At 38.6% G+C, this 18,752-nt stretch overlaps 1 protein-coding gene across 4 annotated transcripts in view; it reads left to right on the plus strand.

Annotated features, from left to right (window-relative positions):
• The window catches only part of prkg1b (protein kinase cGMP-dependent 1b), a 65,266-nt gene that overhangs the window by 37,461 nt on the left and 9,053 nt on the right, over positions 1 to 18,752 (plus strand). For 3 of the 4 annotated variants that reach the window (XM_088069831.1, XM_088069830.1, XM_088069829.1), the window contains exons 4-10: positions 6,358 to 6,463; positions 7,887 to 7,950; positions 8,615 to 8,692; positions 8,816 to 8,910; positions 9,724 to 9,789; positions 11,394 to 11,468; positions 17,927 to 18,023. In XM_088069831.1, the coding sequence (XP_087925957.1) occupies positions 6,358 to 6,463; positions 7,887 to 7,950; positions 8,615 to 8,692; positions 8,816 to 8,910; positions 9,724 to 9,789; positions 11,394 to 11,468; positions 17,927 to 18,023 (581 nt within the window). Of the gene's footprint in view, positions 1 to 6,357; positions 6,464 to 7,886; positions 7,951 to 8,614; positions 8,693 to 8,815; positions 8,911 to 9,723; positions 9,790 to 11,393; positions 11,469 to 16,908; positions 17,809 to 17,926; positions 18,024 to 18,752 lie in introns of those variants that run through there. The other variant, XM_088069832.1, reaches the window with a different exon arrangement.

Consider the following 18,752-nt stretch of genomic DNA (forward strand, 5'->3'; position numbering starts at 1 on the left):
TTTTTTTTAATTGATGTTTTTTTTCCCTTTAAAGGGGAAAAAAACATCAATTTTTAATTTTTTTAATAACAGAAAAAAAGTTGCTTTTTTTCTGTTATTAGGCTTTGGTGAGTTTTCTTCTTTAAAATTTCAGGCTTTTTTCCTGAAAAATTATTATTTTTTATTTTTTTATTTTTTTTTGGAGGGGAGGATTGTAATTTTTTTGTGATTATTTTAAAGCCTTTTTTTCTTTTACAGTAACAGAGTCTTGATTTGTATACGATCAGAGATCCTCTTTTATACTCTTTGTGTCTGAGATGACGGGCAAACCGAAAATGAATGGGTACCGTCTGTAGTTTGTGCAACAGCCCTAAGAGGAAGCAAAAAATTCACAGGGGAACGAGGGATATGCAGGCTCCCGTTAGATGGAGGGAAGTTTACCAGAGTTCATCTACACACACAGATACTCTTTTGATACAAAGCTGGTAAAAAAAATGGCGAAATATTCCTTTAAAAGATGGAAAAGTCTTTAATAGTTTGGTTTGGGTCCATAAAAGCCAAATATTTTCTAGATTTTACAGATGTGGGTTATAAAACAGGGATGCAGCAGCTGAACAGGAAGATGAATAATTGATGAATCGGCAGCAGTTTTTGGAGTCGCACCTTCAGCCCTTTGAACTTCACCCGAAACGCACGTTTAGTGTTTTCTTTTTTAATAACACTGAAATATGATCACCTGAAACACACAAACACACGGCAGCACAGTAAACACTCTCAGCCCATAATACTCGCTGCTGCGGAGTGTCTCCTGTTGTTTCCGTGGTTACAGAGACACTTGGTATCTCCGTAGCAACAGACGGCAGGTCATAAAGCCGTGGAAACAAGGAATAAAAAGTAATGACCAAACAGAGACCTCGAATTGTCACCACGGATACAGACAACTGCAGTACTACTGCAGCACTTTATAGTACTCTGTAGTACCGACAGCTACAATGTAGTTTTGATGTTGCTGAAGTTTTGATCCTCGTGTGTGCGGAGAGCTGCTGTTAGCACAACATTTACAGACAGACTGTCTCTGGATCACCGATCCTCGTTTGATACGACAGTTCAGATGTGAAAGATGCCGAGGCCGGCATCGAACCCGCGGCCACTGCAACAGGGACGTAGCCTCTGAATATGAGGCACCCGCTCTGCCAGCTGAGCTACCGGGCGCTCCTTCTTTAAAAATGTTTGAAATAAAAAATAATCACGAAGGAAAAAAATGCCCAAAGTTTTTGCTGATTTTTACATTTTATGTATTTACTTATTTATTTTTTACTTTTTTCATTAACATTTTTGTTGATTTTCAAAAACAAAAAGCCCCCCAAACCCACAGGTCCACAAAAGAAATAAAAAAAAGCCAAATGAATCCAAGTTATCATCAACGTTACGTGAAACAAAGCGAATTGCCAAGTTTTTTTTAAGATTTTTAAAAAATCAGTTTTTCATTCAAATTTATGGTGATTTTTAGAGTAAAAGTGTCTTCCAGTCCCATGGGTCCAAAAAAAAAAAAGATTTTGCCAGAATGACCCCGCTTAACACAGCCAGAAACTGTAAAACAGAAATTATCATTTGAGTTTCAGATTTCTGCAGTTCTTTGAACACATCATGTGAGACGAACTCTTCGTGCATTTTGCCCTCAGTCGCTCAGGGAGTCTAAATATCTGTAGCTTTGGTAAGAGTCAAAAAGCCTCCTCCCTCCTGTGATGAATAAAGCGCAGTCCCAGTTCTGCAGTAACATATATATATATATATATATATATATATATATATTTATATATAATTTTTTCACGATATTTTCAGGCTATATCACGATACTTGATATTTTAAATTGTCCTTTAAAATAATGTTAACTACTTAAATTTAAAAAAATATACTGAATGAGCTGCAGTTACAATAAAGGGAAATAAAGTAGCTACCACTGCTGGTACTTTATAGTACTGTGTCGTACCGACAGCTCGAACAGGCGGTGCTTTGTTTTCTGATGTTGCTGATGTTTCGCTGATCCTCGTGCGTGCAGAGAGCTGCTGTTTGCTGTTGATAGGAAGACAAACTGTCACTGAATTAGTGCAGAAAACCTACAAACACGACGCTCAGGGAACTTCTGCAGCTTGTTTTTTCGATGCATTCAGTGGAAGTTTATTCTGGACGGACATGACAGACAATGATATCTTTAGGAAGTGTGACTCACACCAGCACAGTTGCCAAAAAAAAAGTTTACATGGGCTTAAAATACCTGCTTTTCACGGCGCTGTCCCAGGAGACAGAAAAGTGGCAGGCTGCTAAAAAAACATCAACATTTGATGCCTTAAAAGCCACCAATTATTTTTTATTGATGTAGTTTGTTTGATAGCGACAATGCAAATTAACACAGTGCAACATGAGCCTGTTACAAACGAACTGCAGTAACTCAAGTTTCACATGTAGAGATGCAGGAAACTCTTTTAGTAAAGAAAAGAGAAATATCAAGGTTACATACAATAACATGCATGCAGCAACAGCTATGGTAAAAAAAAGAGAGAAAAAGGTAAATATTTACATCAAGACTGTGTAGAATAACAACACAAAAGAACCCAAATGTAAATGTTACATGCATTTACAACACTCAGCTATAAGACTTTAGAAGGTAGTTTAAAAAATGCTCACGTCTGATTTTGCTTCAGCCAACCATCACTTCAAAATCTTAATATCTTGTGTTTTATTTTGGTTGGTCATGTGATCCACGTTTTATGGCCTTTTTATTTAAAAAAAACCCTCAGGAGGTCTTACGATGTTTCGAGGATGTTTCTGTTTCTCTGAGAACGTTTCCGGGATTTTTTGACATTTCTTGAACTTCACAACATTTCAAGGCTTTTAGGACGTTTCTCAACATTTCTCAGATTTTTTGGACATTTCTCAGATTTTTTGGACATTTCTCAGATTTTTTGGACATTTCTCAGATTTTTTGGACATTTCTCAGATATTAGGACATTCGGGTCGTAGCTAGGACCTCTGTTGGGGGGTGGGGGATTCTCCACTGGCACATTTTTGATAAATAAGCTCTATTTTGATGCTGTTTTATGCTCTCTGGCGCCTTATGGATGCTAAAAGACATTCACACTGGGAATAGTTTTTTGTTTTGTTTTGGGTTTTTTTTTTACTTTATTTTTATTGTGAACTAGAAGAGGGTTAGGTGGCCACCCGGCACCCTATCAGAGGCCAGATTTGGCCCGCGGGCCATAAGTTGAGTCATACAGAAGAAACCAAAGCAGCACAGAGATATTTAAAAACATAAACTCCTTTTCTTTTCCACACAGTTCATTGATTTTTCACGTGAATCTCGTTCTTTTTTGTAAAGTAAAATTACAGATTTTTTTTAAAATCAAAGACACCGATAGAAGTTTTTTATTTATTTCTTTATTTTACTTTTATGAGCGTAATGACTTCCTGCTGTAATGCTCTGTAATAACTCCTCTGTGTGATGTAAACGCGACTTGTGTCTGAGCTCAGCGACTTTACTGACTTCAGCTCATTAAACTCAGCGAAGTTTCTCCAAGTCTGCATGTCTCCACGGTTACTGCAGCAACACACACACACACACACACACAGACAGACAGACAGACAGAGAGAGAGAGCCAGCATTCTCAGGTGGATGGCGTTACCATGGCAACCAGCTCTGTGTGAGCATCAGTGTCGAGGTTTATGGGATGTTGGCAGCTGGGAATCTGGATGTTAAAGAGATTCGGATGACTTTTTGAGACACACACACACACACACACAGACAGAGACACACACACACACACACAGACACACACACACAGAGACACACACAGATATTTCATCATTTGTTGCGTCTCATCAGTTTTCCAAATTCAGACTTTTTAACTCAACAGTCAATATTTTGTTCTTCACAGACATCAGATATAAAAAATCACATGAATATTTGTTTGTTTTCTGTCATGTTTTTGTTTGTTTTGATTTATTTTGGATTCAGTCAGTGTGTGTGTGTGTGTGTGTGTGTGTGTGTGTGTGTGTGTGTGTGTGTGTGTGTGTTGTGTCGTGTCGTGTCTTTTATGGTCCGTCCTCTGTGTGTGTCTCTTGCTGTGTGTCTCATGTTTTGTGTCGGAGGATTAATGAAGTTTTCTGATCTGGAAACGTTTTTCTTTTCGGGGCTGAAGCGTTTTGTCGCTGTGTGTTAACGCCGAGATGAAACTAACAGGAAGTGACAGAAATGGAGACGCTTTAATTTTTTCCGCCGCTGAGACTGAAAATACTTTAACATCCAGAGGACATGAGCTGTCCTTTGTCCTTTATTGGATCTTTTTTGTCTTTCATCCTTCCTGTTATTCTACCTTTCATCCTTTTCTTTCATTCTCTCTGCGTTCTGTCTTTTATCCTTGTGTGTTTTTCCTTCATCCTCACTTTCATCCGTCCTTTCATTTCATTTCTGTCTTTTGTCCCCTCTGAGTTTTTGTCCAGAGGCTGTGATGAGGACAGACGTCTTGCTGAGGTATAAAATCGCTCTCAGCTGTGAGAGACGTGATGTTAAAAGACTTTATTTCAGGTGTATCTTAAGGGGACGAAAAATCAGCAGAATCCACTTTAGACGTCCGTCCTCACAGACGAAGATTTTAAAGATGAAACGTTTCTGTCCAAATGATGAGACGGAGACGTTTCATCCCTAAATCGCTCTTTGATGAGAGTAAATGTTTGTCTCCTAATGATGATCTCAGCTGAGTTTCATCTGTAAAACTGTGAAACACCAGAGGAGCGTCTCATTTCTTCTCCTCGTCCCCCCTGCTGTCCCCCCGCAGAGACGGAGGACAAACAGGCCACATCTGGTCTCAGTCCCACAAGCCTCTTCCGTCCTCGGCCGTCTGGGGAATCAAACCTGCATCATACTTTTTAGGGTTTTAGGACATTTTTAGAATTGCATGTTTCTAGTATTTAAGGACATTTCTAAGATTTTGGCAAATTGATCAGATTTTAGGACATTTCTAGGATTTTAGGACATTTCTAGGATTTTTGGACATTTCTCAGATTTGAAAACATTTCCAGTAAGACGTTTCTGGGATTTTGGGACATTTCTCAAATGTTTTGACTTTTATTGGACTTTTGGACACTACTTAAATTTAGGACATTTTTAGATTGTAGGACACGTAGGATTTTAGGATGCTTCTAGAATTTTAGAACTTTTCTAAGACTTTTGGACATTTCTTGGAATTTAGGACATTTCAAGAATTTAAGGACATTTCTCAGATTTTGGGAAATTTCTTGGATTTTAAGATTTTTTTTAGACTTTTAGGACATTTTAGGATTTTAGGACATTTTAGGATTTTAGGAAATTTCTCACATTTTGGGAAATGCCTTTTTTTTTTTTTTAACTTTATTTTTATTGTTTACTACAAAATGGATTTGGGGGCCACCTGACACCCTACCAGGGGCCAGATTTGGCCCGCGGGCCAAGTATTAAGTATCCCTGCTCTGGATGTTTGCAGATTAAAAACACTCAGGGGGAAACAGATCGTGTAATTTCGGTGAAGTGGAGAGTGAGTCTCATTATCTTCAACACTGATTATAATAATTCAATACTGCACACGTTATGATGATTTTAGTGAGTTAATGTTCCGTGAAATGAGTCGAATAAACCCCGAAATCTTCTGATGTTCAGATTTTAAAAAAAAAGAAAAAAAGTGAGTGTTTATTTGATGCTTTTCACTTCGTTAACTTTGGCTGGAAAATAAGACGAGACAGATTATTGAACTCAGATTTCTTCAGTTTTATTTGAGCAATATTTCTGTCAGTTTATGAATTTACTTTGAAATCTCGCGTCTCACGTTGCCGTCGTTTTAAGTGACACCATCATAAAAATCTAATTTATTTATTCTTAGACATCGTGTGAGTGAACTGCTGCTGCAGTGGTCACTTGTTTAACATCACGCACACACACACACACACACACACGCATGCATAAGTGTGTACTGTTGCCATGACGACACCTGCATACTGTACACACACGCAGCAGCCCAAAATGTTTTCTTGTAATCTCCTCCTCTCACGTGCACACTGAACACACACACACACACACACAAACGTGCACGCGGCTCTATACAGAAACATTAAGTATTCATAAATGCGCGAACACACAGCAGCGCTGTTTATTAATAACATCCAGATCCTCTTACCGTCCCTCAGGAGATGATCCGTCTGCGGCTCTGATGCGACGCCGATACTTTCATATATTCACGATGTTAAACGTGTAATAACAGGAGCAGCCGTTAATGTGTTCATGCTGTTAACTGTGTGTGTGTATGTGTGTGTGTGTGTGTGTGTGTGTGTGTGTGTGTGTGTGTGTTGCAGCTCTGATCCAGGTGAAGCTGTGGGCCATCGACCGCCAGTGTTTCCAGACCATCATGATGAGAACTGGACTCATCAAACACGCCGAGTACATGGACTTCCTCAAGAGGTGACTGAAACCCACGAGCAAGGCACCAGCTGTCGGGGTTACGGGTTCAAAAGCATCACGTCGAAGGTTTAAAGTGTCTCACTGTTTCCTGGGGGGGGGTGCTGTTTACACGTCCACACTGTCTGTGTGTCTCCTTTACGTCTGTCTGTGAGGACCGCAGACGAGAGCGGGGACATTTATGAAAATGTGAAATTTTTAGTAATTTTTTGATAAATGAGGACACTTTTGGAAATGAAGAGCAGGGTGAGGACATTTGTAGAAAGTGATGACATCATGACGTGTTTGGAAAATTTTTCAAAGTTACAGCATTTTGAGGACATTTGTAGAAAATGAGGACATTTTTACAAAATGGGGACATTTTTAAAAGGTAAGGACATTTAGTTTTTACAAAGTGAGGACATTTATAGAGTCAGGGTTGCAGGTTCAAAATCCCGTGTCCAAACTGCAGGTCACATGATCAGCACGTTTACAGTTTTAATCCCTAAAATTTCAGTGCCGTTTGACTTGGCGTCCCCCTGTGGTTACCATAGTAACAGCAGCTGTTGTGACGGTTACAGTGCAGCCAAACAAACAAACAAACAAACACAGAAGTCATTTAATAACAATTAGAGGCTCCGTCTGATTTAAAGGGAAAGTTTGTGAAACTGAACACATGAAATGTTTTAACATAGAAAATAACTTTTAATCGTTCCAGCTGGACATTTTTACTAATGAATTTATATAACTTTCCAAAATTTTTCCATGACTCTTTCCTAACATTTCCATGACTTTCTCATTATTTTACCATAACCTTTCTGATTTTTTCCATAATTTTTCCGTTACTTTCACCTGACATTTCTATGACTTTCTATCATTTTTTTCCTTAACTTTTCCACAATTTTTTCAGGACTATTTCATAACTTTTCCATGACTTTTCTATGACTTTCCCATTACTTTTCCCTAAGTTTACATGACTTTTTACTTCACTTTTGCGTGACTTTTCCATCATTTTTCCATGGCTTTTCCTTGAATTTTCTATCATTTTTTCATGACTATTCCCTGACTTTTCTAGGACTTTTCTGTAACATTTTCATTAGTGAGATTTACATAATTTTTTTAATGATCTCTCATGACTTTTCCTTAATTTTTCCATGATTCTTTTATGAGTTTTCCATAATTTTGTAACTTCCATAAGTTTTCCATATATTTCAGTGCCTCTTCCATAATTATTCCATAAATTTTCCATGACTTTTTTACATACTTTTCCATGACCTTTCCATGACTTTACCTCTGAGGCATATTTTCAAGACCGTAGATTATTTGAAATGTCTGTGTGGTTGGTCCGATGATAAGTAACACTAAAAATGTCAAACTTCAGCACGAAACGGAAACAGATAAAAATGTAGAAAAATAAAGAAAGTAATAAAACTTTGTCCCTCTGCAGCGTTCCCACCTTCCAGGGTCTTCCGGAGGAAACTCTCAGTAAACTGGCGGACGTCATGGAGGAGGTGAGAGTCACCAACACCAAAAAACATCTTTAAATCAACACGAGCTCTGAGTTCAAACGAATAAAATCATCAGTGGACTCTGACTGAACCCTCTGAAATAAATAAACAAACCAATAAATTAAATAAATATAGAAATAGTATAAAAACCAGAAAGAAGAATAAATGAAATAGAGTGAACAAATAAATAGGTGAGAAAAAAATAATGAATCAAAGATTAAATAATAAAGTAAGTTAAATAATAATTAATTAAAATAAAAAAAGATAAGTGTAGAAAATAAGTAGAGGCAATCGAAAAATACATTTTTTAGACGGTATTTGATTAAAACACACACAGAGACAATAGATGGCTACGAGTTGCACTGCAGTGTGTTTCTGTCAGGTCTGATAGAAAGGTAACTTTTACTTTTTACTCATTTCAAGGTCATTTTTTAACTTTTTACTTGATTAATTATAATTTTTCGGGTCATTTTTGTCTTTTATTGCTCATTGCCGCCTTCTTTTTTTAAAAAAATTTGCTCAAAGGGTTAACTCTTTCTTCTCTGAAAATGCAAAACGTTTAAAATAAAAAAGATGAGAACAAACAACACGACAGAAACAAAGACTGCGTTTTGTCAGTATCGTAACTTTCTTCTTCTGTGGTGGGAACCGTCCTCCGTGTGTTCAGACGCATTACGAGGACGGCGAGTACATCATCCGACAGGGCGCCAGAGGAGACACCTTCTTCATCATCAGCAAAGGAAAGGTAACGCCGCCCGCCCGCTTATTGATTCTCCCGTTGATCTGCTGACTCATCCTGTTGATCTGCTGAGTCATCCTGTTGATCTGCTGACTCATCCTGATCGCCGTTAATCACACGTCCCGCCAGGTGAACGTGACCCAGGAGGATCCGACCAATCAGGAGACAACGCACCTCCGAGAGCTCGCCAGGGGAGACTGGTTCGGAGAGAGAGCGCTACAGGGGTAAGACCGCGTGACCTTTGACCCCAAGAGGGTTTTTAAATGTCTCCTGCAAAACCACAGAGGACAAAGACAGCATTCATGAGACATGACTGAGGACAAAGACAGCATTCATGAGACACGACTGAGGACAAAAACATGCACACGCTATAAACATGGAAGACTTTTAGCTGTCAGAGTGCACAGAGGACCCGACAGGTGTCCACGTGAGGACATTTTTACAAAGTTAAGACATTTTTATAAAGAGAGGACATTTTTACAAAGTGAGGACATTTTTACAAAGTTAAGACATTTTTACAAAGTGAGGACATTTTTCAATATGTGACATTTTTCTTAATCGTAGAAAATTGTGGTTAACGAGGACGCCTTCGGAGGGAGACATTTTTATGATGTGAGGACATTTTGTCCTCTCTCCTTTAAAAGTGTTTGATGGTCAGCCTGTCTTTGTCTCAGCTGGAAGAAGACGTCGTCCTCAGACTCCTGCAGCGACACTGTGAGACATGGGTCTGATAAATTTGGTCCTTGACGTCAGGTTTGATGTATGCAGACTGGACGATGACATCATCTACTGAATTGCCGTCTTGACGTACGTCCATCGACGTCAATACGTAAGACCACAACGTCATCATCATGCGTCATCCATCCACGCCGCCGTGGTGGTGACGGTCGTTCGCAGGTCGGTCATTAGACGACTGCAGCAACTCGAGAAGCCCAAAAACAGCGAGGGCTCACATAAACTCGGAAAAACGTGGACGTAAATAAATTGTTAAAATGTGTGTGTGTGTGTGTGTGTGTGTGTGTGTGTTTTAACCACAGAGAGGATGTGAGAACAGCCAACGTCATCGCTGCCGAAGCCGTCACCTGCCTGGTCATCGACCGAGAGTGAGACACGCACACACACACACACACACACACACACACACACACACACACACACACACACAGCAGTCTGCCAAAATAAGCTTTATTGCTTATGATTATGATAATTATGATTATTATTATTGTTTTTATTATTTACACCTGTCATGACATCCATTTTCTGCCTCCAGACACTTTTCATGAGATTTTAAAATTATGAAACCGGAGAAAAATTGATTTGATTTCTTTTGAAAACATGGTAAAAAGACAATGAGCAACAAATCTCCTGCAAACTGAAAAAAACAAAACTGAGTTACCTGAGTTCTTGGTAGGTTTTTGGCCGTTTCTCGTTAAGTCACCTGTTGCCTTCTCCCCATGGCTTTTGAAAGAAATTGTGCCAAATTGCTTTGTTTTCAAAAGGATAAATGAAATAATTTTTAAATGAGTCATTCTGCTTAAGAAGTACGTTTACTTTAGGTGCTTTAAGTATATTTTGACAGTAATTCACTTTAACTGAAGAAGTGAAACTAAATCTCGTTCAGCTCCGTCATGTCGAGGAGCGACACATAAAACTGTCCGTCTGCAGGAACCTTTTCTGTGATTTGGGTGAACTGACCCTTTAAATCGAATGAGTTCAGAGAGTGAAGCCGACGGTTTAATTTAAGCTGCTGCTGCCCTCTGCTGGTCATCACCACTAACTACACACACGCACACACACGCACACACACACACGCACACACAAACACACACACACACGCACACACACACACACGCACACACACACACACACACACACACACACACACACACACTGCATCTATAGAGACAGTAAATCCTGAATTACTGAAAGCAGAAATGGGAATCATAGCAGGCGATACAACGACGGCGAGCTAAACAGCCCCACTGAACACACGCGAGACAAAACGAGGGGAGAGTTAGGATCGAATCAAAACAAGAGCCAAAATAAGCAATAAATCCACAAATGAAATAAAATAAAATAAATAAAACATGAATAAGTAAAATATGCGCTGCTTTATAACGTTACTGTGAGAAACTTGGCTTGATTTTTTTTTTCAAAAAGGAAGGAGGCAACAAAAATGATTTAAAAATCTAAATCTAAAAAAAAGAAAACAAAGAAATGACCTAAAAAGTGCTCAGACTAATGATAATTTTAAATATCTAATTATGATCATTATGTTTATAGATTCCTTGACATTTTTCTCTTGCCTGTTTCTTTTTTTATTTATTTTTTATTCTAAATCTATTAATTTCTTGCAATTTGTAGAGCTTTTCTCGCAAGGTTACTTTTTTTTCTAAAGAAATCAAACCACTTTGTTCATTTCAGAGGTCTGAAGACTCCTGAAAGGTGTTTGAATGCAGCACAGAAAAGTGACATTGATCCAGATTTGAAAGGGTTAAACCCGAGCTGGTGTCAGTGTTAAACAGTCTGCAGAGGTTTGTTATGTAACGTATATCCGCCTGCCCTCAACTCTGAGGCGTCAAATACCGAAAATTTGTCACATCGCGACGACTTAGGTTTCATTTCAACATTAAGGGGGGACACACATCAACACTTTAAACCTCCGACAGCTGAGGAAAACGGTGTGACTTCGTTTTTTTCTCTGCAGCTCGTTCAAGCATCTGATTGGTGGATTGGACGACGTTTCAAACAAAGGATACGAAGACGCTGAAGCCAAAGCCAAGTAAGAGAAATTAGTATTTATTACAAGAACACAGAGTTTATATTTAAGGCTCGGCTGCTCCTGACGGTCTTCAATGTTTTAATTTAACATGAGCTGCAGTTTTTTATATTTTGTTTTTGTCAGAATCAATTTCTTCAGCAGGTTCCCGTCTCATTACCGCGACGTCGAAGGTTAACGCAGCGAACATCATTTCGCCGATGTTTCGCTGCAGAGGGGAAAATTATCATAACGTTACTTTAAATGCTCGAATGTTCTCCAAACTCGGTGTGGCGGACATCAGTCCAGCCCTGAGCAGGTCTCTACGCTAACTTTCTGTCAGCCTGAGGCTTCGTATGTTTGATGACGGTCCCGCCCTAAAACACCTGTATGACTACACTCTCTAGGCGAAATAGCGCCACCTTCTGGCAAGAGCAAGTAAGCCTTGAGAGACGGTTATCGTTGGATTTACATGATATTTACATGGTTTGGTTTCAAATTATGTACATCAAGATGACATGAAATTTGTCTCTCCTCCACTTCCACCCAACTGCCGGTGAAAGTGCTACACCCTGTGACTCCAGCGTCCGACCTTCATCCGAGCGCTTTATCCGAATTTCACGGTCATGAATGACCGCTTTAGTTAGTGTCCCATCAGGACCCCGACATACGTGGGGGTGCAAGGGCCCCTTCATCGCTGCCTGCAGCTTTAATTAAAAATGAATTTGTAAAATCCGGCTAAAAGTTGGTGTAATGGTCCTTTAAGACCTGACCTGTGTGTGTGTTTCCCTCCATCATGTCAGCAGCAGGTTTTCGGAGTGTGTGAATGTTTCTGCAGTAACTGGATCCTCGGTCCGGCTGCTTATGTAAGAACAGCTAATAATACCTGCAGCCACAAACAGGACGCTGTGAAGGACACTCGGAGACTCGAATCAGCGACCCGTCAGGTGTTTTTATTTACATCACAAATCAGTGACTTCATCCGAATATTAAATTAAAGGATCTGTGGAGGTTTTCAGCCTGAAAACCTCAAAAAGTGTTTTTTTTTTCATCAGCAGGTTCACAAAAAAAACAATTGTTTAACCCTTTGACATACATTCTTTAGACTTTGAGCAAATTGATTTGAATTCTTTCAAAAACATGAGAAAAAAGGCAGTTTGAAATAAAATGTCCAGCACATTGCAGAAAACAAAAAAAGTAACAGGTGATAAGAAAGTGATGCAAAATATGATCCTAAAAAAGAGAATCATCAGAAACCTTTTAAGGAAAAATAGCAAGAAAACTATATTCACAATTGCTATAATTATCAGAAAATATTATTATTTATATTTATTGTTTTTATTTTATTTTAAGCTCTGGAAAAATATCCAGGGGAAAATGCTTTCATTTATTTTACAGAGTTATTATAATTTTTAAGCACTTTCTCCAACTTTTTTTTGTTCTTTCTTTTAATTTATTTATTTTTCTGTTTTTGTGTTTTTTTATTTTATTATTTTTTTTTTTTTTTTATTTCTCTTAACACATTTTCAGGTAATTTTTTTTTTTTCTACTAATGTCTTGAAAATTTATGGGTCATTTCTTCTTTCGTTGTTCATTCCCATGTTTTTTTTTTTTAATCTAGACAATTTGTCAAGGTTTTAAGGGTTAAAGAAACAGATCGCCATTGTCAAACCCACCAGACTTCATTTAATTATTATATTTACATTTCAGCGTGTATAGAGGCAGCGTGTTTTCACAGCTAACTAGATGAATTCAGAGTTTATTTTAACCAAAACAGAGTTGGTGATGTTTTTATAAGTTTTAGTTTGTTTCTGTAGACTTTCAATAAATTAAAATTTTAGTAATATTGCTGTTTATTTTAATGAAATCTGGTTGTTGGCTATAAAGAGGACGACGATGATGGTGATTTAGGCCAATAAGAAGCCTTAAATGAAAAACTAAGCGCAGGCTTTCCTGTAGCAGTGACCTTTGTATTCTGATGCCTCTGTTCCTTAAAATAGTGGACGACTAACTGTTAATTTATGTGGGAGCACGACCGATGTATAATAAGCAGGTTAGAGCAGCACTATTTAGGTCAGTGGTTCCCAGCTGGTGTAACCACAGGGGGCAGATTTCCCCTCAGTCGATGGCTCACGTCCACACATGAAGAAAGAGAAATGACCACATATTCAGTTCGGTTTCAGTAAACGTGAACACGTGGGCAGTGAAATAAAATATACTGCAAGAATAAAGTGCAATTACTTAAAATCCAGTAAATATATAGCAGCACTGAAACCAAAAAACTGTATATTATTGCTTCAAGACCTGTGACATAAAAACACTGTTGAAGCATTTTAAAGTAACGCCAAGAACAGAGCAATAAAAGCAAAAAAAATATGAACAGTTTCGTGTGTTAAATGAGACTCAAAATAAAATAAAGTGCGTTTTTAGTACAATAATAGTAGTACAAAAAAGTAATAGTCAAGTACAAAAGTCACTTTTTAATCCCAACCGACCAGTTGGGAACTACTGATTTAGGTCACGTCCACCTTTACTAAATGTGACCCTCCACAAGACAAAATACTTATTTCCGGGTCTACACATCAACACTGAAAACAGAGTTACTGGAAAAACAAAACGTATTTATTTTATTTTATTTTATTTTATTTTACCAGAAAAAGCTCTCTTTTTAAAGAGTGTCTTGGCTGAGACGGGCAGCAACAAAAGTTCCAGACATGGAACAAAAATACAAAATCAAAATATACAACTGAAAAACAAAAGATAAAAAGATTTCACAAAATAAAGTTACCACAAGGAAGGAGTAAAAAGTATGTTAATATAAGTCATTAATATAAACCATAAAAACCAGCTGAAAAAAAAATAGTATGAAGTACAAGATTATTTGAAAATCAGAAAAAAATGGAAGAAAAAAATAAAACAGAAGCAAATTTCTTGAAATATACTTATGATAATTAAAATGATGCAGAAATTTGCAAGACATTAGTAAAGAAAAGCTATTGAAAATTACCTGAAATTTGTAAAGAAAAAAGAAAAGAAAAACATCAAACAAACAAACAAACAAAAAAGAAAGTAAAAATAATAGTAAACAAGGCAAACATGACGAGAAAAGTGCTGCAAAATTGCACAAATTTGATCAGAATCCAAAGATTTAAATACACGAGAAACTCATCTGAACGCAGCACAAGGAACGGGACGCTGATGCAGGTTTGCTGCAGATGTTGACATTTTTTTATTTCCACCGGGCAGAGACGTATAGTGCACTTTATAACACACACACACACACACACACACACACACAGTGTTACACTAGCTGCTGTGTGCTGTATCAGATGACTGCTGGTCGTGTGACTGAGTGAATCTAAACACTGTCAGTCATTTATGGTATAGATTCAGTACTGCGCACGCGCGCACACACACACACACACACACACACACACACACCAGGTGTCCTGCTGTCAATCAACCAGGTTGCTATGGTGACGGCAAACAGTAAACAGTGACGTGCATAAAATTAAAGACTGTTTGTCCTTCAGTTTGTTTCTGGACTGAACTTTACTTTTTATTAGCATTTTTAATATATATTTATCTATTTAGGTTTTACAGTTACTTTTTTGTGATATATAAATTAATAAATTAATATTCCGTAACTCTGAGAGATCAGACTAATTTAACACTTTTTAAAGTTTTTTTTGTCTAAAATCTAAAAAATATGAGGTAGCGTCGCATCACTGACATTACTCTTCATGTCCTTAATGATGCTTTCAGTTAAAGTTTCAGCTTGTTAATCTGATCATTTTAAGTGTCGTTTAGAAGCTAGAAGAGTGCTACATAAGTCCTATATTATTATTTAATTTTTTAAATTATTATTATTGTTGTTATTTTTTATGTATTATTATTATTATTATTATTATTACTATATTATTATCTATTTATTTTATTATTATCATTGTTGTTATTATTACTATATTATTATCTATTTATTTTATTATTATTATCGTTGTTATTATTTTATTTTATTATTATTATCGTTGTTATTATTTTATTTTATTATTATTATTATTATTATGCTGTCGCTGAGGCCTCTCAGTCTGAACTCTGGCAGGATTCAGTGTTGTGAGAAGGACTCGTCAGCAGGGTGAAGGTTGGGGGGTTTGAACTTTGCGTTGCGCTCCAACAGTTAATCTCTTTCTCGCCGTGATAAACTATTATTAGGGTGTTTATCTGTCGCTTCGTCCTGAGCGACCAGCAGCTTCTGTTTCTGCAGAAATCCGATTCCACAGAGTCGGTTTCCAAGAAAAGGACACACCCCCCCGCTGGCGTGTGTTTTCTTTGTCATTGATGATGGAGGTAAAAGTTTCCTCCACAGAGGACCTGACAGCTGTGCTCGCCTCAGAAATCACCCAAAACCCACGTTAGCCTTTTCTTTATTTATACAAAATGTTTTAAAAAGGAGAGTCTAAAACAGTGATGCTCAATTTATGACCCACGGGCCAAATGTGGCCCCGATAGGGTGCCAGGTGGCCCCCCAGCCGTTTTCTAATTCACAGTAAAAATAAAGTGATTCACACTGGGAATAGTTTTTGTACTTTTAGTCTCCATAAGGTGTCAGAGACATAAAACAGCATCAAAGTAGAGCTGTGTGTCGGTGGAGGATCCCATTCGAATAAAAACACAACAATTCTTAGTTTTAGGAAATCGTGAATTATTGAAAACATTGTTATATTACATTTTTCTTGGCGCCCACTTTTGCAAAATGGCAGCAGGCCAGGGGCCAATCACAGCAGCTCCTCACGTGTTTCTAGGATTTCAGGACATTTCTCGGACATTAGGACGTTTTTAGGATTCGAAGAAAATTTTTTGGATTTTTGGTTTGTAGCACATTTCCTGGACTTCTGGGATTTTATGATATTTCTCAGATTTTAGGACATTTCTAAGATTTTATCATGTTTATAGCATTTTAGGACGTTTGTAGGATTTTAGGGCTTTCCTCGGATTTTATAATGTTGCTAAGATTTTCGGACATTTGTAAGATTTCAGCAAATTTCTTGGATTTTATGATGTTTCTATAATTTGAGGACATTCGGGTCTCAGCTGTGTCTTCTGTCGGGGGGGTGGGGGTCCTCCTCTGGCTCTTTTTTTGATAATATTTTGATGCTGTTTTATGCACTCTGAGTGTCACAGTGTCAGTCACTTTTTTTTATTGTGAATTGGAAAATGGTTTTGGGGGGGGGCAGATTTGTCCCACAGGTTGTAAGTTGAGAATCACTGCTCTAAATCCTGAACACTGGATCTTTCACATCCTGATTAATCTTCTGAAGCGTTCACGTCCTCTGGTTTTGAGGTCGGGGACAGTCTGTCCTGCAGCCTCCTGTCAGTCAGTCCGTGTAACGACGGGGCTGCGTTTACTGGGCGAACCTCTGAGCAATGTTTCCACGTGCTAAAAATACCAGCAGCAGCAGCAGCAGCGTCCTGCCATGCGGGTCTTCTCAGGTTGGCAGTACACACCCTGCAGGAGTCAGCCGGAGCAGGCGTGGACGCTGTTTTGACAAAAAGGACAAGCCCTTCAGAGGCTGTCCTCAGTCATAGTTTCAGTTTGAGCGTGCTCAGTTGGACTCTTTAAAGTCTGACGCCCACAAACTTGCAGTCTAGATATTGAGTTTTTTGATTATCGTCCAAAATCTTTCCAGAATACGAAGAATTTCTGATATTTTTTAATCTTTGACGATGACATCGTCTGGATTCTGACGACGTCCCGCTCTGCAGACGACCAGCATCGCTCAGAACCTTAATGCACACAGAGCTGGAGGATCTGGCCGCCTCACCGCACCGCCGGTCCCCCCACACCAGAACCTCTTACGTCCGCCGGCCGGACCCTCACCATGTAGACTGGAAGTGGAGCTCTTCCTTTGAGACGGCTCTCTTACAGACGCTGTGCAGGACGTTCTCGTGAGAAAACAAGGTCAATGTCGGCAATGTTCGTTTGCACCTTCGCACTTTGACCACGAGACTCCGAATTTTGAAGGAACTGAATGATTGTCGGCGAAATAATAAACAGCATCAAGCTCTTGGAGGTATTTGAGAAAGTCTCCACAGAAATCTGTTCCCGAAGGTGTTTTATATTCCAGAATATTTCGATAATCTGGTGATAAACTGAACTGACGTTGAGACGAGATCTCGGTGTTTAAAAATCGTGGTTTAAATAAATTTGGGAGATGAGAGAGTTGCTTCCTCTCCCGGCGAGGCAGCAGAGGCAGCGGCTCACCAGCCTCCCTGCTCCTGCATCCTCCTCCCCCTTCCCCATCACCTCCTTCTCCATCCAAACCTCCAAGAAGTTCCCGTTCTTCCACGTGGTCAAATGCTGCAGGTACAGTGCGACGTCAGGCCAACGCTGCATTTCGGAACTTCGGACGCTTTTGGGTTTCGGCTGCTCAGACGTCTCAGATGTTTAAAGTACTATTTTTCTTTGTTTTTTTGTTTTCCAGGTACGAGGCGGAGAACGCCTTCTTCTCCAGCCTGAAGCTGAAGGACTTCAACATCATCGACACGCTGGGAGTCGGCGGCTTCGGGCGCGTCGAGCTGGTACGATCGCATCAAACAATATCAGATTACAGAAAAACTTTTTAATAATTTTTACGCGGGCTGCACGATATTGTATTTTTTGCCGATATCTGATATTCGGATATATCAGCATCAGAAATACGTTATCGATCCGCGGGGGGAAATTGTGGTTTATTACATTAATTACATTACATTAATTATGGCAGGTCGAAATAAATACCAGCTCTAGTACATCATTTTTAAAAAAAATAATGACATGCTAGTGCAAATTGTTTGCTATTTCTGTATTTATGTTTACTGCACAAGTGTGTGTGTGTGTGTGTGTGTGTGTGTGTGTGTGTGTGTGTGTGTGTGTGTGTGTGTGTGTGTGTGTGTGTTCAGCTATTTGCAGTATCTTTCCAGTGAAGTATCAGTGCTGGTAACTGGAAACCAGTCCTCATGTGATTCAGAGTCCGGGCTCCTTCAGGGTTCGCTCTCGTTTTTTTATTAATGAAAAGTTTCTTGGGTGTTGAACTGTTAACCCTTTTGACGCCAAACTGATATCACACACACTCGAATCCCTCTGCGCACAAAATGCGCTTTTCAGAATCAAGCTTTAAAAAGTCAGTCCTAATCAAAATACCAAATATTCATTAATTTACAGAATTTCAACCCTTTAAATGGCAGGTTTTTGTCATGATTGCATGTTTTTAGATGAAAACACGCACAAAATTAATTATTTTCAATATTCTATGTGCAAAGTTGATATTT

Source organism: Plectropomus leopardus, chromosome 19 (genome assembly GCF_026936395.1).
Source record: "Plectropomus leopardus strain MGB_pleo_1.0 chromosome 19, ASM2693639v1, whole genome shotgun sequence".
In the NCBI taxonomy this organism is placed as follows: Eukaryota; Metazoa; Chordata; class Actinopteri; order Perciformes; family Serranidae; genus Plectropomus; species Plectropomus leopardus.